The 18,030-nt window shown below is 41.9% G+C and overlaps 1 protein-coding gene across 3 annotated transcripts; it reads right to left on the bottom strand.

Moving 5' to 3' along the window:
* Positions 1 to 7,845, bottom strand: LOC118397123 (transcription factor RelB). 3 transcript variants are annotated; one of them, XM_052467291.1, is made up of 10 exons: positions 6,818 to 7,845; positions 6,413 to 6,600; positions 4,447 to 4,779; positions 3,593 to 3,759; positions 3,301 to 3,392; positions 3,034 to 3,165; positions 2,744 to 2,848; positions 2,221 to 2,436; positions 2,045 to 2,116; positions 1 to 1,850 (listed from the first exon to the last, which is right to left on the bottom strand). In XM_052467291.1, the coding sequence occupies exons 2-10, from the start codon at positions 6,473 to 6,475 to the stop codon at positions 1,363 to 1,365; spliced, it is 1,668 nt and encodes a 555-aa protein (XP_052323251.1). In that variant the 5' UTR covers positions 6,476 to 6,600; positions 6,818 to 7,845; the 3' UTR covers positions 1 to 1,362. The 3 variants fall into 3 exon arrangements, with proteins under 3 accessions (XP_052323251.1, XP_052323250.1, XP_035647497.1); XM_052467290.1 differs by lacking the exon at positions 6,818 to 7,845 and having other exon boundaries at positions 6,413 to 6,789; XM_035791604.2 differs by lacking the exons at positions 6,413 to 6,600; positions 6,818 to 7,845 and adding an exon at positions 5,277 to 5,573.
* Positions 7,846 to 18,030: the final 10,185 nt, after the last annotated feature.

Raw genomic sequence — 18,030 nt, 5'->3', positions numbered from 1 at the left:
TTTAAGATGACGACTTACAATCATTTTATTTTTCATTTTACTAATGACAACAATCAAAACGCTAGTGTGAAGGGAGGAGTCTGGCATACAGTATACAAAGAAGCTGTGGATCTGTTAAGAATCTGAACATACACTGAACATGTTTAACTGAATAGGACTTACAGCAACACGACAGAGGTAGACACTAGGAAGGACAGCGCATTGGACTATGGTCGTTTCTACTGTACATGAATATTGGTTATTACAATGAACAGAGTCAACAGGTGAGCCAGAGGTTAAAACTGATGTCAACGTTCAAAAAACGACAGATAACAGACAATGACTGACTACACAATAAAGAATATATCACATATGGAAAGTGAAAAATAAACAGCCTTTGATAGATGGTCCCTTTTACTTAACAATTTCTCCACAGAGAGGTCGTTTTCAGGTTGTCTTGCACCGACAGTTAAATGCTTAGGGCTCGATTCAATCTGTCGTGCTGAAGATCCTCGCTACAGCACAATATACATTTAAAGGCAATGATGGCACATTCGCAGAGACTGCATTCATGGTAAACGGTGCATATGTCGGCTCAATTGGAAATGACCTTTCATGTTCAATCACGCTATAGCGCTGAACATCCGCGATATGGATTGAAACGAGCCCTTAGTTATGCTTTCCTTTAGTTGAATCCTCAATTCAGGGATTTCCTGCAGGTCCTTGTCGAAGTCTGCCTCAACCACAATATATACACAGACGGAGCCTGACAAGGAAAACTGACAAGGCAGACAAGAGTTGAGTTTAAGTGTCCATTTTGTATTTGGTCAGAGTACTGGATGGTCCCCTAATCACCACAGGTAGTATTGACAATGGGTAGGTAGGAACCATTTTTAACATCCATGGCTAGCCTATTGGAAGGGCAACTCGCCTCCACCAGTATCACTCTGGTCCCCCCGGAGGCGCTAAAGCTACATGCTAAAGCTACATGTCATCTGTGAGTGCTGTGCTGATCACGGCTATTAGCCTTAGGCTAACGTTAGCAGCATGGTGAAGACAGACTTTTTGAAATGTATTCTTTTAGGGTCTGGTAGTGGTCGTGTGTGGGAAGGAGAGACAGGGGTCTGGATTATAGCCTCGTCCAGCAAGGCCTTTGGGGGAAAGGGGTAACCACACCATTAGGGTACAAGGTGCCTCAGCTACTGCTATTACCGTGTGTGTCCAAACTCTCATACTGTACTATGTTTGGGTGAGAGGACTGTCACAGGGTACAGAGTTAGGTCCCTACATACCCTAAACTTCTAGTTTGAGGAGCAACACAACAACAAAAAACTTAAAGTTCAGGGGTTACCACATTCAGTCTTAAGGGGGTATGTTTTGCTCTCATAGGTCCCCCTCTGTCTTCACCGGGACCAAATCACACCCCTCGTTATCACACTGACCCTGAGGGGCAGAGCCGGGGAGTGACAGTGGGAAGGGCTGCATCAGAGAGGCCTGATTCTCGTTGACTAGCTGGTTGAACTGCTGGTCGTTATAGTAGCCCAAGTCCTGCCCAGACTCACACTGGTTGGGGTTAAAGTTCATGTCCATGCCACCTGGGACAAAGAGGGAGTTGACCCCCTGGCCAAAGCCAAGGAGGGCAGGGTCATGGAACAGAGGCTCCAGAAGTAGAGAGAGAACACTGATGTCCTCTGGGCTTATGCACTCATTCAAGAAGCTGTCCTCCTGGGTGTCACTGTAGTGGATCTCCCCCATGGTGGAGGCCCCAGACTGGGTAGGAGGATGCAACTCCTCTGGGACCAGCCAGTTATCTGCTGGGGTGAAGGTGAATGGCTCGAGTGGCTGCGATTCTGCTGCAGCCACATTCTGAGCTGTGGGCGGTAGAAAGGACTTGTGTTAGAACACCTTACTGGCACTCAGCTGTGCAGTCATTTGTTTTTGTGAGGCTGCTGTGTAAGCAGCCTTCATTGTTCTCTCTTTCACTTTCCTTTTTACTTTCTGTCCTGAAATAGGTTGCAGAAATTGAAGCTAGAAAGAGAGAGAGAGAGCCGAGGCCAATCCTCACCTGCCACACAGGATCTCTCTGTGAAGCTGATGTCCGTCTTTATCTTTCTCTTCCGCTTCACCTCATAGGGATCTGAACACGGCATCAAAACAGAAAAGAAGAGGAAAAATAAATCACCTAACATGTTATAACACAGCATTTATGATATCATATATAACATCATAAGTTGTATCAACCTGTGTTGTTGGGCTGGTAGGTAAACGTGACGGGGTCACTGTCCATGTGGTCAGAGAGACGGCGCAGGAAGACTTTTACTTCCACTTCCTCCCCCACGTCCTGTTCCCGGTAGGACGGGGTCTTGAACACGATAGCGATCTGCCGGTGGACGTCTGTCTGGGCAAACTCCGCCTTGGCCTCCCAAGACCCCCTCTTGAAGATGATCTCTATGTCGTCTGAGCGGGCAACACGCGCGTGCGCGCACACACACACACACACACACACACACACACACACACACACACACACACACACACACACACACACACACACACACACACACACACACACACACACACACACACACACACACACACACACACACACACAATCAGCTTGTATCGTTCTCCAAGCTGTTTGACTTCAACAGTGTATTTCCAGAGAGGTGTCATCACACGTCATGTGTCACTTCCATTTAGTTGTTTTAACAGGAGTTTACTTCCCCATTGTATATTACAACTTGGGAGTCTGGCTGCATCTCACCTTTCTGGACTTTGTCGCAGAGCATGTAGATCTCAGTCTTGCCGGTGCATGGCCCTTTAACAATGTTCAGACGGTTGATCTTCAACTCAGATGTGGTCGTCGCCTCTGTGAACACGCACACACACACACACACACACGCACACTGAACACCTGCTGGATCGTTCAGGAAGTACATTTACATAGCTGTGGTCTTACAGTGCTGTGTCGCATCACGTTAGAGGACTATGTAAAGGCAGTCATGTGTAGGTGGTTGTGTCAGTGTCAGGAGGATGTTTGGGAGGGGATCTTACTCTTGTCATAGACGGGGTTGGACACTATGGGGTTCAGAAAGTCCCTCTTTCCATCCACCCACTCCAGCTCACACTGGAAACACAGCCGCACCACGTTCATGTCCATGTCCTCGATGCTTTTAGAGTGGCCCGCTGGGAGGACAGAGGAGAGGATATTACCCTACTGCTAATGACAATACAACTTTATTGTACAATAATATTGGATGTGTGTAATTGGATACATTGTGCGTGTGCTTGCGATGTGCTTAATGTCAGGGCTCTACTCACTTTTAAAGGGGTCGATCTTCTGATTCCGTCTCTTCTCTAGAGAGGCATCCAGCTCCTTCCGCCTGACACACTGGATGCCCAGGTTAGCGAAACTGCAAGATGCACACAAAACATGGTTGGTTACCAACCATTAAAAACAGACATGTTTACACTAACCCAGTGCACTCTCCTAGCAAAGCACCCCAAAAACGGTGAAGGAGGAATGAGAAAGGAGGGGGATATGGGCCTCTGGTGGACAAAGGGAGAAACTTAAGAAAAGAGAGCGATGAATAGAGGAGAGAAAGAAAGGTACCTGTGACGTCGGTTGCTGTGGGGGTTAAAGCAGACGACACAGATTCCGGTACCATCCGCACAGTCTTTACCCACAAGGCAGTGGGGGTGTGGGCGGTACGGGTAGTCTTTGGTCACCAGGGAAACAGTGACCATCACTTTTTTTATGTTCTGAATGGGACCCTGGAGCTGAAAGAGGGAGGAGAAAGGGGGAAGAGTGTGAAGAAGAGAAAGAAATGGGGAGAGGGACAAAGAAAGAGGAGGAGGAGAGAGATACTGTATGCATCAATCAAAGCGAGATATGCATCAACCAAACCTTCTTTCTTCCTCCGACACAAGTGAGAGCATGATTAAAACTGAGTAAATGTAAGGTGAACAACCAAAACTGATTCAGTGCTCGAACTTGTCTGATAGTGTTAATCTTAGAGAGCCGCGGTCTGAATTGTAGTATGTGGGTGGGGATCAACAGTGTTTAAATCAGACAAAGATGTGGATTTGTGGGGTACTTTCTATTTCAGTTACAATCAATCCCTCTCCCTCTCCCTCTGCCCCTGATCCTTACACTTGAAAGGCTCTACGTGTTGAGGGCAGCCAAACCAACAAGGGGGGAATTCTGGGATAGGTGGTACATTCCGTTAACCCTTCCACTTCCCACACAGACAAACACATCCAGTGCATGTTAGGGATGACATTGGGAACACAATTTGCAGTAAACAAATATAAGGACTAGGTTCTATTCTAATAAGACGTTATAGCAAGGTTCTGACTGAGTGGTCACGAAGATGTAACTTATCACAAGAGTAAAGATGTTAACTGCAACTGCTAAGTTGTTGTAAATTAAAATACAGCCAAATACAATATGAATCTATTGGGTACCTCTATAGAAGGCAGGGTCTTGTTGGAGTCCCCACTGGAGGCCCCTAGGATGCTCCCGGCCGAGCGGCCCTCACACTCATAGCGGAACCTCATGCCTCTCTCCTTGGGCTGCTCCACCACAGCCAGGGTGGGCCTCTCCAGGATCTGCTCCAGCAGATCAGTGTCTGTCTGGGCCTGTCGAGAGGGACCCGCTGGCCCCCTGGAAGTCCCTGAACCAGAGGATCCCCGTCCTCGTCGGTTTGAGCCCGAATGAGAGACCCCACGAGTGGGGTGAGGTGCTGCCATATCTCTGGTGCTAGAGGGGTGCTGGGGCTGAGGGAAGAAGCAGGGTGCCTGCGGAGAGACATAATTTAAAGACAAAGGCCATGTTTAAAAATTCATGTAAAGAACACAGCCCGACAACAAACAGTTAACTTTGTATCCAAAAACATCATCATGACGGTACTGAGAATAAAACGGTTGAGGGCGTTTTCAAAGATAACCTGCATTGTTAGCATTTATCTACATACTCCCTCTCAGTACACCACTTTCTATGTCCTCATTTGACACATTCTGTTGCCATGCCCCCCTCTCAACCGTTAAACTAGAGAGCATCTCTTCCGTTTTTGGTAAACCCCTCTATACTTCCGTCCTCTCAGGCGACGGAAGTTTTTCATCCTTCATGCCTCCCTCTCTCTTGCTCTCTCTCGGTCTGCCCATTTCTCCTGGTTTCTCTTATACGTCAAAGCGGTATACTTATATCAGTAAAAAAATGGCCTGTGTTCTTTATAGACAGAAGCAATCTCTCTCACACACACTTTGCCCTTAACTCTCCAAGTTCAACCACATACCTTCTAATTAACAGCCCGTTTCAAGAATCCCTAGAGACCAGCAACAGGAAAAGCGATTCGCCAAAAACAAACCGGAACAAAGAAAAACAAGCTGACCGACTTAAGGGATCGCCTTAAACTCTTTGTTATTACAAGCCGTCCTACAACTCAAGTCTGTCTAAACAAACCACCAGAAGTGGATAAGGCTGTATGAACAAAAAGAGGTGTGTGTGAGATCAATGTGCTCCACTTTAAAGTAGCGTCTACAGGCGGTTTGTGTGTGTGTGTGTGTGTGTGTGTGTGTGTAAGAGTGATATTATGGGCATGCCTTAAAGCCTCTACACAAAAGCAGCTTGGATCGAGCCAATCGAGCCAGGAGCAGCATGCTCAGGAAACAGGAAGTTGACATAATCTACAGCAGATCGACCAATTAGAAAAGCAGAAAAGCCTCAGAATGTGAACTTCCACCCTGAAAGGGTTGGCCCCCGGAAGGAAGGGAATTCAAAAACGAAAGTTGGAATCAGATGACACTCTTTCTCTCCTTTTCTGCCACCTCCCCCACGAGAGGAAACAACATGCTGACGGGGGTGTGTCAACTCAGCTAACAGTCTATTCCAAGGCACCACTTTGACACACAGACACACACAGACCACAATTGTCTCACTGTGAGTTCCAGACTATTTGAGAACAGCAACCCAAGGCTCAAGGACACCTTAGACTTCAAGCACCAGTGAATCGAGGCACCACGCTATGTGCCGTTGTGCACATTCCTTATCCATAGAAACTGTCAGTAGTTGAGTTTCACTTAGCCCCGAGGTGTGTCTGTCTGCCTTGTAAAAAGCGATAGCACACATCCCTGATAACACTATACTTCAGATCAACCCATTAGCTGTTTTCTTGACTTTATCTCCCAGCTATTACAACAAACTGAGATACCAAACATTAATAGTGTGAACTGATGCGACCATAAAGAGTACCTGAGAGGCTGCAGAAACAAATCAAATCACTAACTAACCACTACAAGTCGACCTCTCGGTTTTACCTATTGAACTCTATGAATCAATGGCCTAACAAAAACGACAATTTATTGTACATATTTTCCTTCAAGAGTGGCTGAATATATTTTTGCATTAGATCCCGAAAGGCTTGGTACTCACCCTGGAGGTTGTGCCCCTTGGCACAAGTACTGGGGGCGTTGAGGAGGGTGTCTGCCTGGGCATGACCCTGTGGTTCTGGGCCTGGAGGTCAGAGTCTACGGGGGGATGAGGAGGTCCAGGGAGGCAGAAACCAGACTGGACATGACAGGGAAACTCCCGGTCTGCAGAGATCACCTCCTGAATGATGTCTAAAAAGTAGAGGGAGTGGGATGAGAAGCCTGCAAAGGGAGCTGGTGTGTAGGTCATCTGAGTGTGATCTTTGTCTGTATGTGTGCAGTACCAGCTACATTAAACCACGAGCATGATGCATAGGCCACCTATGTATGTAGACTATAGGCCTACTAGATATAAAACATTTTTAAAAAGTATTTCAAACTGTACATTAATAATAAATAGCCTACTCACCCAAGTCGATTGCTGGTGTACAAAGCAGGAGAAGAAAAGTGAGTTAACTCATGAATAATTACTTTGTGACAATGTTATACTATAGGTGTAACAGGCCAGACTAACTACATGTATGACAATGACTGTAATAGTATAACAGGTAAGTGAGTATATGTATTACAATGTAATAGTATATGTTTAACAGGTAGCCTAAGACTAGTGCCCAAGACTAGTGTGATATCTCAGAAGTGGGTGTTGGCCCCTCTACTCAACTGTCAGTCACGCTTGGGAAGACAGAATGACAACACAAACTGCCAATTGAATAGCATGGCAGTGTACCGTTTAAACTGTAGGTTCACTTGTCTGGGCCCCTGCAGTCAGTCCCCTTTTTGACACAGACCCATGACAATGCGTTTCCTTTACACTATTCTGTATATCTGTATAAAATACGTATGAAAAGTATACTACTGTCCATGCCAATGTGAATGTCGTGGGACAACACACATCAGACACCGTAGGTGCATAACTCCGATTTAGTTTACGTAAAAGAAAAGTCACTTACTTGAAGTGCCATTTTGAACACTCATGTTTCTCATGGCACGTTACGATGTTTGTCCTGGAGGTGGAAAGCTTGTTCGAGTAGTTTAAAAAACCCAGACACAAACACAAGTCTGTCCTATTTCCCCAGACCGATCATTGCGTGGCAACGGTAGGAGACAGCGATCAAAAAATCGCTCTCGGATATGCTTCAATTGGCCTTTCGTTTTTAAGAAGCATACGACGTCTGGGTGGAAATCCCCTTACATCACCATTTGGGGAAACCCCCCAGCGGCAGTGTTGTGCTGGCTGTAGCCATGTACAAACGTCAAATACCATGTACAAACGTCAAATAACGGCTCACTCCATCACCTATATTTAGCAAACTACTGTAGCACAATAGCCGCCAGTGCAATGTCCCGAGTGGGATTATTGTTTTTATCTAATACATTTGTACATTTAAACATTTTACATCTAAACATTTCTAAAAACCTGTTTTAAGCTTTGACATATGGCTGCTACTAAAGGGGTAGATAAGTTCAATAGTAATATCCTCTAAAACGCTCCGGTGACAAACAAACTCTGCTGCCCTGTTTCCAATCGTCCACATGGCTGGGAGAACCTAATTCAAGTAAGTAAGTAAATACATTTCGAAAATAACTATGTATTATTAGCTCATTTGCTACAGTGCAGGCTATCTCAAATGAGCTCGCCAGTCGGTTAGCTACCTAGCCATCTTCACATACTGTATAGATAGCTAGCTAAGTGAATGAAATATCACCATCTACCTAACGTCATATTAGCTAGCTATCTTGATGTATTTATCGCTGTAAAAAAAACTCAAAATGCATTCGTAGGTAGCTAGCTAACAGCCATGGAGGACGGTGAAAGGATAGCAGCCCCAACCGTCAGTGAAAGTAACGTTAGGCTATTCTGAATAGGACATGTACTTTTGTGTAGTTCCTGTCCCTAGAAGTGAGGATGGATATAATAGCAACATAATATTCAGTGTGGTGTAATTTGACTACAATGAAGTTTGTTTCTTGTGAGGTTTTCTGTCCTCAGATAAAGAGAGCTATGAAAGTCTGTCTACATATGACGAAGTCCCAAATGAAGAGCAGTGGTTCTCAGTCCTGGGGACTCAAAGCAGTGCACGTTTTTGTCTTAGCACTGCACAGCTGATTCAAATAATCAACTCATCTTCAAGCTTCAAATGGTAAAAATGTATTCGTTTGTGAAGCTATCCTTGATATGATCCTGTTAATGTTATATGCTACACATGCATATATGTGTGCCCATGCATCTTTCAATCCAATTGTATCATGATTTGTTATCAGGGATATTATACTTTATTTATTATACTTTAGTAATCCACAATGACCTGGTGATGTAAAAGTCCATATTCCTACAGATACCTTGTAACTGCAGATTCCTTCAAAACGATTGCCTACAGTTAATGTGTAGGGCACAGCAAGGTTGGGTGACTAGGGCCATCTGGGACTGCCTGCTGGAGGAATTCAGGTGTGTGAAGGAGAAATTCAGGTGTGTGAAGGCTACCTGTGTCCTGCATAACTTCATGAGGATAGACACGAGGACCAGGAGGGGATCTGCAGCTCGACACCGTGTGCCAGAGGAAAAGTCTGCTGCTCTGCAGGATGTTTTAAGGATGGGGTTCAACAATGCAGCAAGAGAGGCCATCTGTGTGCAGGAGATCTTCACCTCCTACTTCTTTCGAAGAGGGTGCTGTTCCCTGGCAACACCATAGATTACACGATGCACAACCAAAGGCTCTTTTAAGAGCCATTCACATTGCAATAAGAGTATTCTTCCATTTACTTAGCTATGTCAACTGCAGTTATTCAATTCCCAGTTCCTCTCCCTTTGATTTCTACTTCTCAGGTGAGGGTGCTGTTTAGGTAAGAGTGTGATGTTTGTACAAAAACAAAACAGGCTATTTTAAATCACCCATATTGAAATAATGTAGAACAATTAGACACCCTATAACCCACAACTACACACTCATGTATCAATCTGATTGATTGATTGTGTTGTGCATTAAGCAGGCTCAGGTGTATAACTGTGGCTCCTTCCACCTTCAAAGAATAGGCAAGAGTGCCAACTATGGAGAATAATAAGACACTTAATTATTTCTATTACTACGCTATATTGTTTGTTCTTGTGTTTCCGTTCATGTGTTTCAGCATAAAGTACTCTGCAGCCACTTAGTGTGGTGTGGACACCAGGTGAGGCCACACACACAGATTCCTGTTGAAGACTGTCACGTTAACTACCTTATTTTCTCAATAAATAGTCTCTCTCATTCACTTCATCCCTCTCTCCTCTTCTCCCTAAATCCTCTAGGTTATATCAGCTGTATCGGTGAACACCTCCCGCATCTGAACTGGCTACATAGAGGGCACTTGGTCAGGTCAACAAGAAGTATTATTAAAGAGATGTTTTACATTGAAATACAGATAGAGATGTAGTTGTCCCAGAGTTAATGATCCAAGGTCAGTTTTGCATTTAACCTGATGATTATGAGGACTAACAATGTTAGTATAAAAAATAAAAACAAGGCTTAAACATGCTATCTCTCTCGTCTGCAGATATGTTTTGATGTGAGAGAGGATGCCAACTCCCAGTCCCATCATCGCCACCTCATCCGCTCTTAAGATAAGTGTCTCTAGTCGGCCCGAAGGTTATGAAATTGTGATGAACTGAGATAATATTTGGGTAGCAATGATTCATCAATCATATGCTGCCTTCCCTCCTCCTATGTTCTTACCTCTTTCCCTTTGTCTTTTACATCTCTCACCACCTCTTTCTTCCTCTGTTTTATAATGTACAACAGATGTACATTGAAGTACAGATTGAACTTGCATTTATAATATTACAAATATATTTATGCATGTATTTATCCAACACTTGGATAATGAACTTCTTTCAATAAAGTGTCACATTCTCTACTGGTTGAAATTAAGTCTCTCATTTGATGAAATACTACACCTATCCTGTGTTCATCAGATCAATGCAGATGAAGGGCATTAGATATCGAGATGAACCGGTTTTAGAGTATTTACATGATGCATAGGAAGTGTAGTGTACTGTTTCTTAAATTATATTTCTGTATGAATTATATATGAATTACAAATCAGCATTTAACTAGTTAAATCCTGTTTCTAGTCTATTAGTTACAATGTGTAACCATTGATGCCCCAGGACCTAGATTGGTAAACACTGTTGAAGTGTATAATTGTAATACATACATGCAGACACAGTGTCATTCAAAGACTGGAATTTAATACTCTTAGTATTGGATATGACTGGATAATGATCTAAAAGACATTCATACCTGAACTGCACCTTTATTTGCCAAGGCAGAGTACATGATCAGTGAACATATTAAATGTACAGGCTACAATGTGGGGATCTCATGCTTGGTAATAACTACATGTATATACGACTTGCATCCTTGGTACAAAAAAATGTTATATTCTACTCAATCCATAGGCTTCATTAATGTCATTTAGAGTGTTTTGAAGTTGATACAACTGGCTATGATAGCTGAGGATCATAGCTAGGTTCTGAACTAATATGTATACCAAATGTTTGGGTCCATACACAGATCGGCTAGTTGGCTAGCTACACATCCATAGGCATACAGTTATTTTTATAATCCACTGCACAATAAACTGGAACATACAGTTGAAGTTGGAAGTTTACATACACTTAGGTCGGAGTCATTAAAACTCATTTTTCAACCACTACACAAAGTTCTTGTTAACAAACTATAGTTTTGGCAATTCTGTCAGGACATCTACTTTGTGCATGACAAGTAATTTTTCCAACAATTGTTTATAGACAGATTATTTCACTCATAATTCACTGTATCACAATTCCAGTGGGTCAGAAGTTTACATACACTAATTTGACTGTGCCTTTAAACAGCTTGGACAATTCTAGAAAATGATGTCATGGCTTTTGAAGGTTCTGATAGGCTAATTGACATAATGTGAGTCAATTGGGGGTGTACCTGTGGATGTATTTCAAGGCCTACCTTCAAACTCAGTGCCTCATTGCTTGACATCATGGGAAAATAAAAAAAATCAGCCAAGACCTCAGAAAAAAATTGTAGACCTCCACAAGTCTGGTTCATCCAATTTCCAAATGCATGAAGGTACCACATTCATCTGTAAAAACAATTGTATGCAAGTATAAACACCATGGGACCACGCAGCCGTCATACCGCTCAGGAAGGAGACGCGTTCTGTCTCCTAGAGATGAACGTACTTTGGTGCGAAAAGTGCAAATCAATCCCAGAACAACAGCAAAGGACCCTGTGAAGATGCTGGAGGAAACAGGTACAAAAGTATCTATATCCACAGTAAAACAAGTCATATATCGATATAACCCGAAATGCCGCTCAGCAAGGAAAAAGCCACTGCTCCAAAACAGCCATAAAAAAGACAGACTACAGTTTGCAACTGCACATGGGGACAAAGATCATACTTTTTGGAGAAATGACCTCTGGTGTGATGAAACAAAAATAGAACTGTTTGGTCATAATGACCATCGTTATGTTTGGAGGAAAAAGGAAGAGGCTTGCAAGCCGAAGAACACCATCCCAGCTGTGAAGCACAGGGGTGTCAGAATCATGTAGTGGGGGTGCTTTGCTGCAGGAGGGTCTGGTGCACTTCACAAAATAGATGGAATCGTGAGGGAGAGGAATTATGTGGATATATTGAACCAACATTTCAAGACATCAGTCAGGAAGTTAAAGCTTGGTCGCAAATGGGTCTTCCAAATGGACAATGACCCCAAGCATACTTCCAAAGTTGTGGCAAATAGCTCAAGGACAACAAAGTCAAGTCAACAAAGTGATTTGTCATTTGCCTGCCCCCCTGTTTTTGTAATAAACTTATGTTACTTTGAAACTGCCTGCATGTGGGTCTTCTCCTGAGCCTTGTCAGTATCACTATTATAAGGCTGTGAAACCCATAGCCGAATGGCTTCAGTCTGGCAACCCTCAGAAAATTTGACATAGCCTTGTATAAAATGCATTAAGAAAGAAATGGTGTAATGTACACAAACAATTGTAGCCTTGTATTAAATGCATTATGAAGAAAATGGTGTAATGTAGGCTCCACAAAATGCGTTATGAATAAAATTGTGTAGGCCTACTGTTGCCTACACGAAAAAAAGGGCCATTCTGACTACATGCACCAGTATCCCAAAGTATTAAGTGAAAACAAGCATAGAAAACAATATTGGTGTTCATTTTTTTAAAACAACGACGTAAGGCTACTATTATTATTTAGGTGACAACCTGGTTTATGAAGAATATTGGGTTGTTAATGCACACACACACATATATATATAATGCACACACACATATATATATATATATATATATATATATATAAAACAAAAAAGGCACCATTGCCCATCATGCATTGCTCTAATAACTTCAAAAGTTTGTTCCAAAGTCTGCCTCCCAAAAATGTATTTTCCAATGAATTAATTCACACAGAAATGTATTTTCCTTAAAATTAATTCGAACAAAATGTGTCTTTTCACACGAATTAAGCGACACAAAAACACACAAAAATGCCTAAAATCTGCTGAAATACTAATTCATATTTGCACCACGAATTGAGTGTGAGATTGTGTTGTCTCACACAGTTGCCACCCGCCTCCGCCGTGTTATTCAACAATAGTTTAAATCAATATAGGTAACTGTTTTCTAGAAATCTGGGGTTTTTCCTGGGTTCAGTCTCATTTAAATTCTGTGATGTCGGACCAGGCCAGGGCTCGGGCTTCAGCTCACCGGGCTTGAGTAGGATCGGGATCTAATTTTCAGTTCTGAGGAGAACTCTAAAATTGCATTTGGGTCTCAGGTCTCGTGTGCAGTCCGGCAGTGTCAATTATGCGTGTGCTTAGAAATTATGGAGACTAAAGGCTTCCATGCAACAACCTGTTTGGATAACTTGGCATTTTATTTTTGACAATCTGCTGCCCCGTATGTTTTGTCTTTTGTGTAATTGCATTAATGCGACATTGCCACCATTCGCAATTTGCATCAGGGGCGTAGACATGGATGGGCCTGGGTGGACAGAGGCCCACCCACTGGGGAACTAGGCCCTCAGGCCCACCCAATCAGATTAAAATGGTTTAAGCATTGTTGTGGACTTAGACCATCAACAAAAAAAAAATGTAAGTGTGATTTTGAGTGTGAAAATCTGAAAAATCAATAGGAAAACTCATTAAAACCCCCATAGGAAAACAGGATTTTTCACACAGGGTTTCCTTAGCTGGGTGTGTCATTTGAGTATTGAGTATAAATTAGAGTATACACTTCTCCAGACACCACTACACCACTGCATAGGGCCGATGGAAAGACAGTAGTCACACACAGCATGATGTTAAAGGATAAGCAGTCCATAAACTCTGACATAACATTCCAGTAGGGCCCAATCATAAGAATACAAAAACACTACCATTAAGCATTTCCCATATCGAAATGTACAACTATTACTTACAATTGCAAAAAATATTTCACGTTTAGCACACAAAGTAACCGGTGACCTGCAGTTTAAAGAGGAACTGACAGCATTTTAAATACTTTGCAGGTATAAAACAAACAGACAATCATAATATCAGTAAAAAATATCAAATTCCAAGTTTATGCTACAAAACCAACTTTAAAAAAGGTTTTAAAAATAGGTTATATATTTGACTCAACGTTCCATGATGTACACTAAGGCATTGTTGTGTTAGGTTCTTATTTTTCAGAATAAATAACTCACAGACTCTAGTGAAGCTTTAACCAAGTTTAATTCTGCCCAAAGGGTCTGTACAGCTGTAATTCAGACATCCAAACATTTCTCTCCATCACTGATATATATATCTCACTTAAGACACTCCTCCTTCTCTCCAATCCTTACATCTTATGGTGCCACAGGAAGAGGGTAGTAAAACCTTTATTACTCCCTTCAGGGGATCTGACCTCACCTCCTGACCTCAACCCCTCCTTCGCCTAGTCCACAGATGTCCATCTGCCTCCCCTATAGCAATCATTTGACCTCCTCCCGTACACCCAGCACATTCCACAGCCACTCTGTCTTTTTACAGATCTCACTCCTTAATATTAATATACTATGCGTCTGATCTATCATGTCTTTAATATCTCAATGTTCAACATTTCAAATCCAACAGTTGGCAGAATAGATGGATGCAGTTCAATGCATTATTAATATAATTCACCAATACATTTCTTGGTAGTTCAAAAAATATTGCTATCAGGTTGTAAAATCACAGCTGGCCTGGTACATTATTTTCTGCCTCCATTCGGGATGAACTGTTTCAGTTTCAATGACTCAATAATCTGGCCAAATGTAACTAAGGCTGGGAATGTCAATACAAACTAGCAAGGTCAATAATCACAAGTCAATCATAACGTGGCTAATAGACTAGCGTATCTATTTTATGTAGAAAGCATAAAATAAGGAATACACACAAAAGACAAAGTGTCACAAGTTAAAGATACAATTGAAGATTAGAAACAACTGCAGTCTTCACAAACAGTGTTGTCGATTAGAGTCTTAAAAACAGACAAGGGCACTAACTCCCTTAACTTTAAAATCTTCTGAAGCATGTTCCAAGATGACGGGGCATTATGGGGAAAATATGTTTCCCCCATTTCAGTTCTAGCCTTAGGAACAGACAAGGACAGCAGCGAATGTGAATGAAGACTATATTGAGTGACTGATCTGGTCAGTAAAGAACAGCGATACAAATGCTTTGTACACAAAAGTGTACCAGAGCTTTAGCCTCCTGGTGGAGAGAGAGTTCCATTGCACCATAGCATACAAATCACAGTTATGGGTAAGTGATCTAGCGTTTGAAATACATCTTAAAGCACCATGATACTGAGGGTATTTCTTTAAATCTTAGCCACCATAGAAATGAAAGCAAGTGTTTCACATGAAAATCAGTAACTAGTTCGTTTTAAAACCTGTTAATTATATTGCTCAATATTCTGTCATAACCTCATTGTCATGTTCATTCATCCTGATGTTGTTCAAGAGTTTAAGGTACTTGCTGAGGCATATAGACAATATCACCATAATCCAGCACTGATATAAAAAAAAGTTCCTTGAACAATAACATTTCTGACTAACTTTGAAAAGCAAGATTTGTTCCTGAAATAGAAACACAATTTCAACTTCAGTTTCTTGGTCAAGTTATTATACCCTAACCAAAAACCGTGGATAGATGGCGGCTTTCATGCAAAACTGAAAGCGCGAAGCACAGCACTCAACCATGGAAAGATGTCGGGGAATATGGCAGAGTATAAAAAGTGTAGTTATTCCCTCCAGAAGGCAATCAAACAAGCAAAATGTCGGTATAGGGCCAAAGTGGAGTTTCAATTCAACGGCTCAGACACGAGACATGTCCCTTCCCCTTCATCTATGCTGATTGAAAATGATTTTAAAAATGACATCACCTGGGTTTACCTAGTCAATCTATCATAGAAAGAGCAGGTTTTCAATGTTTTGTACACAATGTATGAGGGATAACATAAAGCAGTGTTTCCCAAACTTGGCCCTGGGGACCCCAAGGGGTGCACATTTTGATTTTGATTTTGATTTGCACACAGCTGATTCAAATATTCAACTAATCCTCAAGCTTTGATTATTTGATAACTGTGTAAATCTCTGTGGTACTCTAATTAAGACAAAACATTTTCATTAACCTAGCACCATTAAAACACAACCTGTAAAGTGTTGGTCCCATGTTCCGGGAGCTGAAATAAAAGATCCCAGAAATGTTCTATACGCACAAAAAGCATATTTTGTTCAATTGTTTTAAACAAATGTGTTTACATTCACATTTCAGTAATTTACAGTAGAGAGTGCGTTAATATTTTTTTATGTACCTGCTCAGCCCACAACCCTTGCACTGAGCTACATGGGACTACATCCCTAAATCCCCATTAGTGAGCATATCTCTTTTGCCAAGATAGTCCATCCACCTGACAGGTGTGGCATAGCAAGAAGCTGATTAAACAGCATTATCATTACACAGGTGCACTTTGTGCTGGGGACAATAAAAAGCCACTCTAAAATGTGCAGTTGTCACACAACACAATGCCAGAGATGTTTCAAGTTTTGATGGAGCGTGGAATTGGCATGCTGACTGCAGGGATGTCCACCAGAGCTGTTGCCAGATAATTGAATGTTCATTTCTCTACCATAAGCCGCTTACAAACATCATTTTAGAGAGTTTGGCAGTAAGTCCAACCAGCCTCACAATGACAGACCACGTGAATGGCGCCATATGGGCGAGTAGTTTGCTAATGTCAACGTTGTGAACAGAGTGCCCCATGGTGGCAGTGTTATGGTATGGGCAGGCATAAGCTACGGACAACAAACGCAATTGCATTTTATCGATGGTAATTTGAATTCACAGAGATACCGTGAAGAAATCCTGAGGCCCATTGTCATGCTATTCATCCGGCCCCATCACCTCATGTTTCAGCATAATAAGGCAGCACGGCCCCATGTTGTAAGGATCTGTACACAATTCCCCGGGAAGCTGAAAATGTCCCAGTAGTTCCATGGCCTGCATACTCACCAGACATGTCACCCATTGAGCACATGTAGGATGCTCTGGATCGAGATGTACGACAGCGTGCTCCAGTTCCGGACAATATCCAGCAACTTTGCACAGCCATTCAAGAGGAGTGGGACAACTTTCCACAGGCCACAATCAACAGCCTGATCAACTCTATGCAAAGGAGATGTCACACTGCATGAGGTAAATGGTGGTCACACCAGATACTGACTGCTTTTCTGATCCACGCCCCTACCTTTTTTATGACGGTATCTGTGACCAACAGATGCATATCTGTATTCCCTGTATTGTGAAACCCTAACGAAAGATCTAAATAATTTAATGTAATTAACTGATGCATGGTAACATCTTTGAAATGGTTGTTTATATATTTTTGGTTTATATTTTTGTTTATATTTTTGTTCAGTATACATTGTTTACATAGTAAAACAAGCCTATTTTGGGTTCTGACGATGTACGACATTTGAACTAAGCCCATGAGACAAATTATAGTTTTTAATAAACAATATGTAGATAGATATACAGTGCCTTGCAAAACTATTCGGCCCCCTTGAACTTTGCGACCTTTTGCCACATTTCAGGCTTCAAACATAAAGATATAAAACTGTATTTTTTTGTGAACAATCAACAACAAGTGGGACACAATCATGAAGTGGAACGGCATTTTGCATAATTTTGAATAATTTTGAATAATTTTGCACGCCCAATTTTTCAGTTTTTGATTTGTTAAAAAAGTTTGAAATATCCAATAAATGTCGTTCCACTTCATGATTGTGTCCCACTTGTTGTTGATTCTTCACAAAAAAATACAGTTTTATATCTTTATGTTTGATGCCAGAAATGTGGCAAAAGGTCGCAAAGTTCAAGGGGGCCGAATACTTTCGCTAGGCACTGTAATTCATTTAGAAGTCCAAAAATGGATGCACCAATTACAGATTGCAACAAAACATGTAGTCAGGCTTTTGTGATAATATTACAGAAAACCACTACCCAGACAGACAAAATATGACTTATCCTGAGATATGGCTCACTAGAGATCATAAAGATGCTTTCTCTGAAAG

Source organism: Oncorhynchus keta, chromosome 18 (assembly GCF_023373465.1).
Source record: "Oncorhynchus keta strain PuntledgeMale-10-30-2019 chromosome 18, Oket_V2, whole genome shotgun sequence".
NCBI lineage: Eukaryota > Metazoa > Chordata > Actinopteri > Salmoniformes > Salmonidae > Oncorhynchus > Oncorhynchus keta.
Note: the sequence above shows the minus strand (reverse complement) of the source record. Positions and strands in the feature narration are given on the sequence as shown.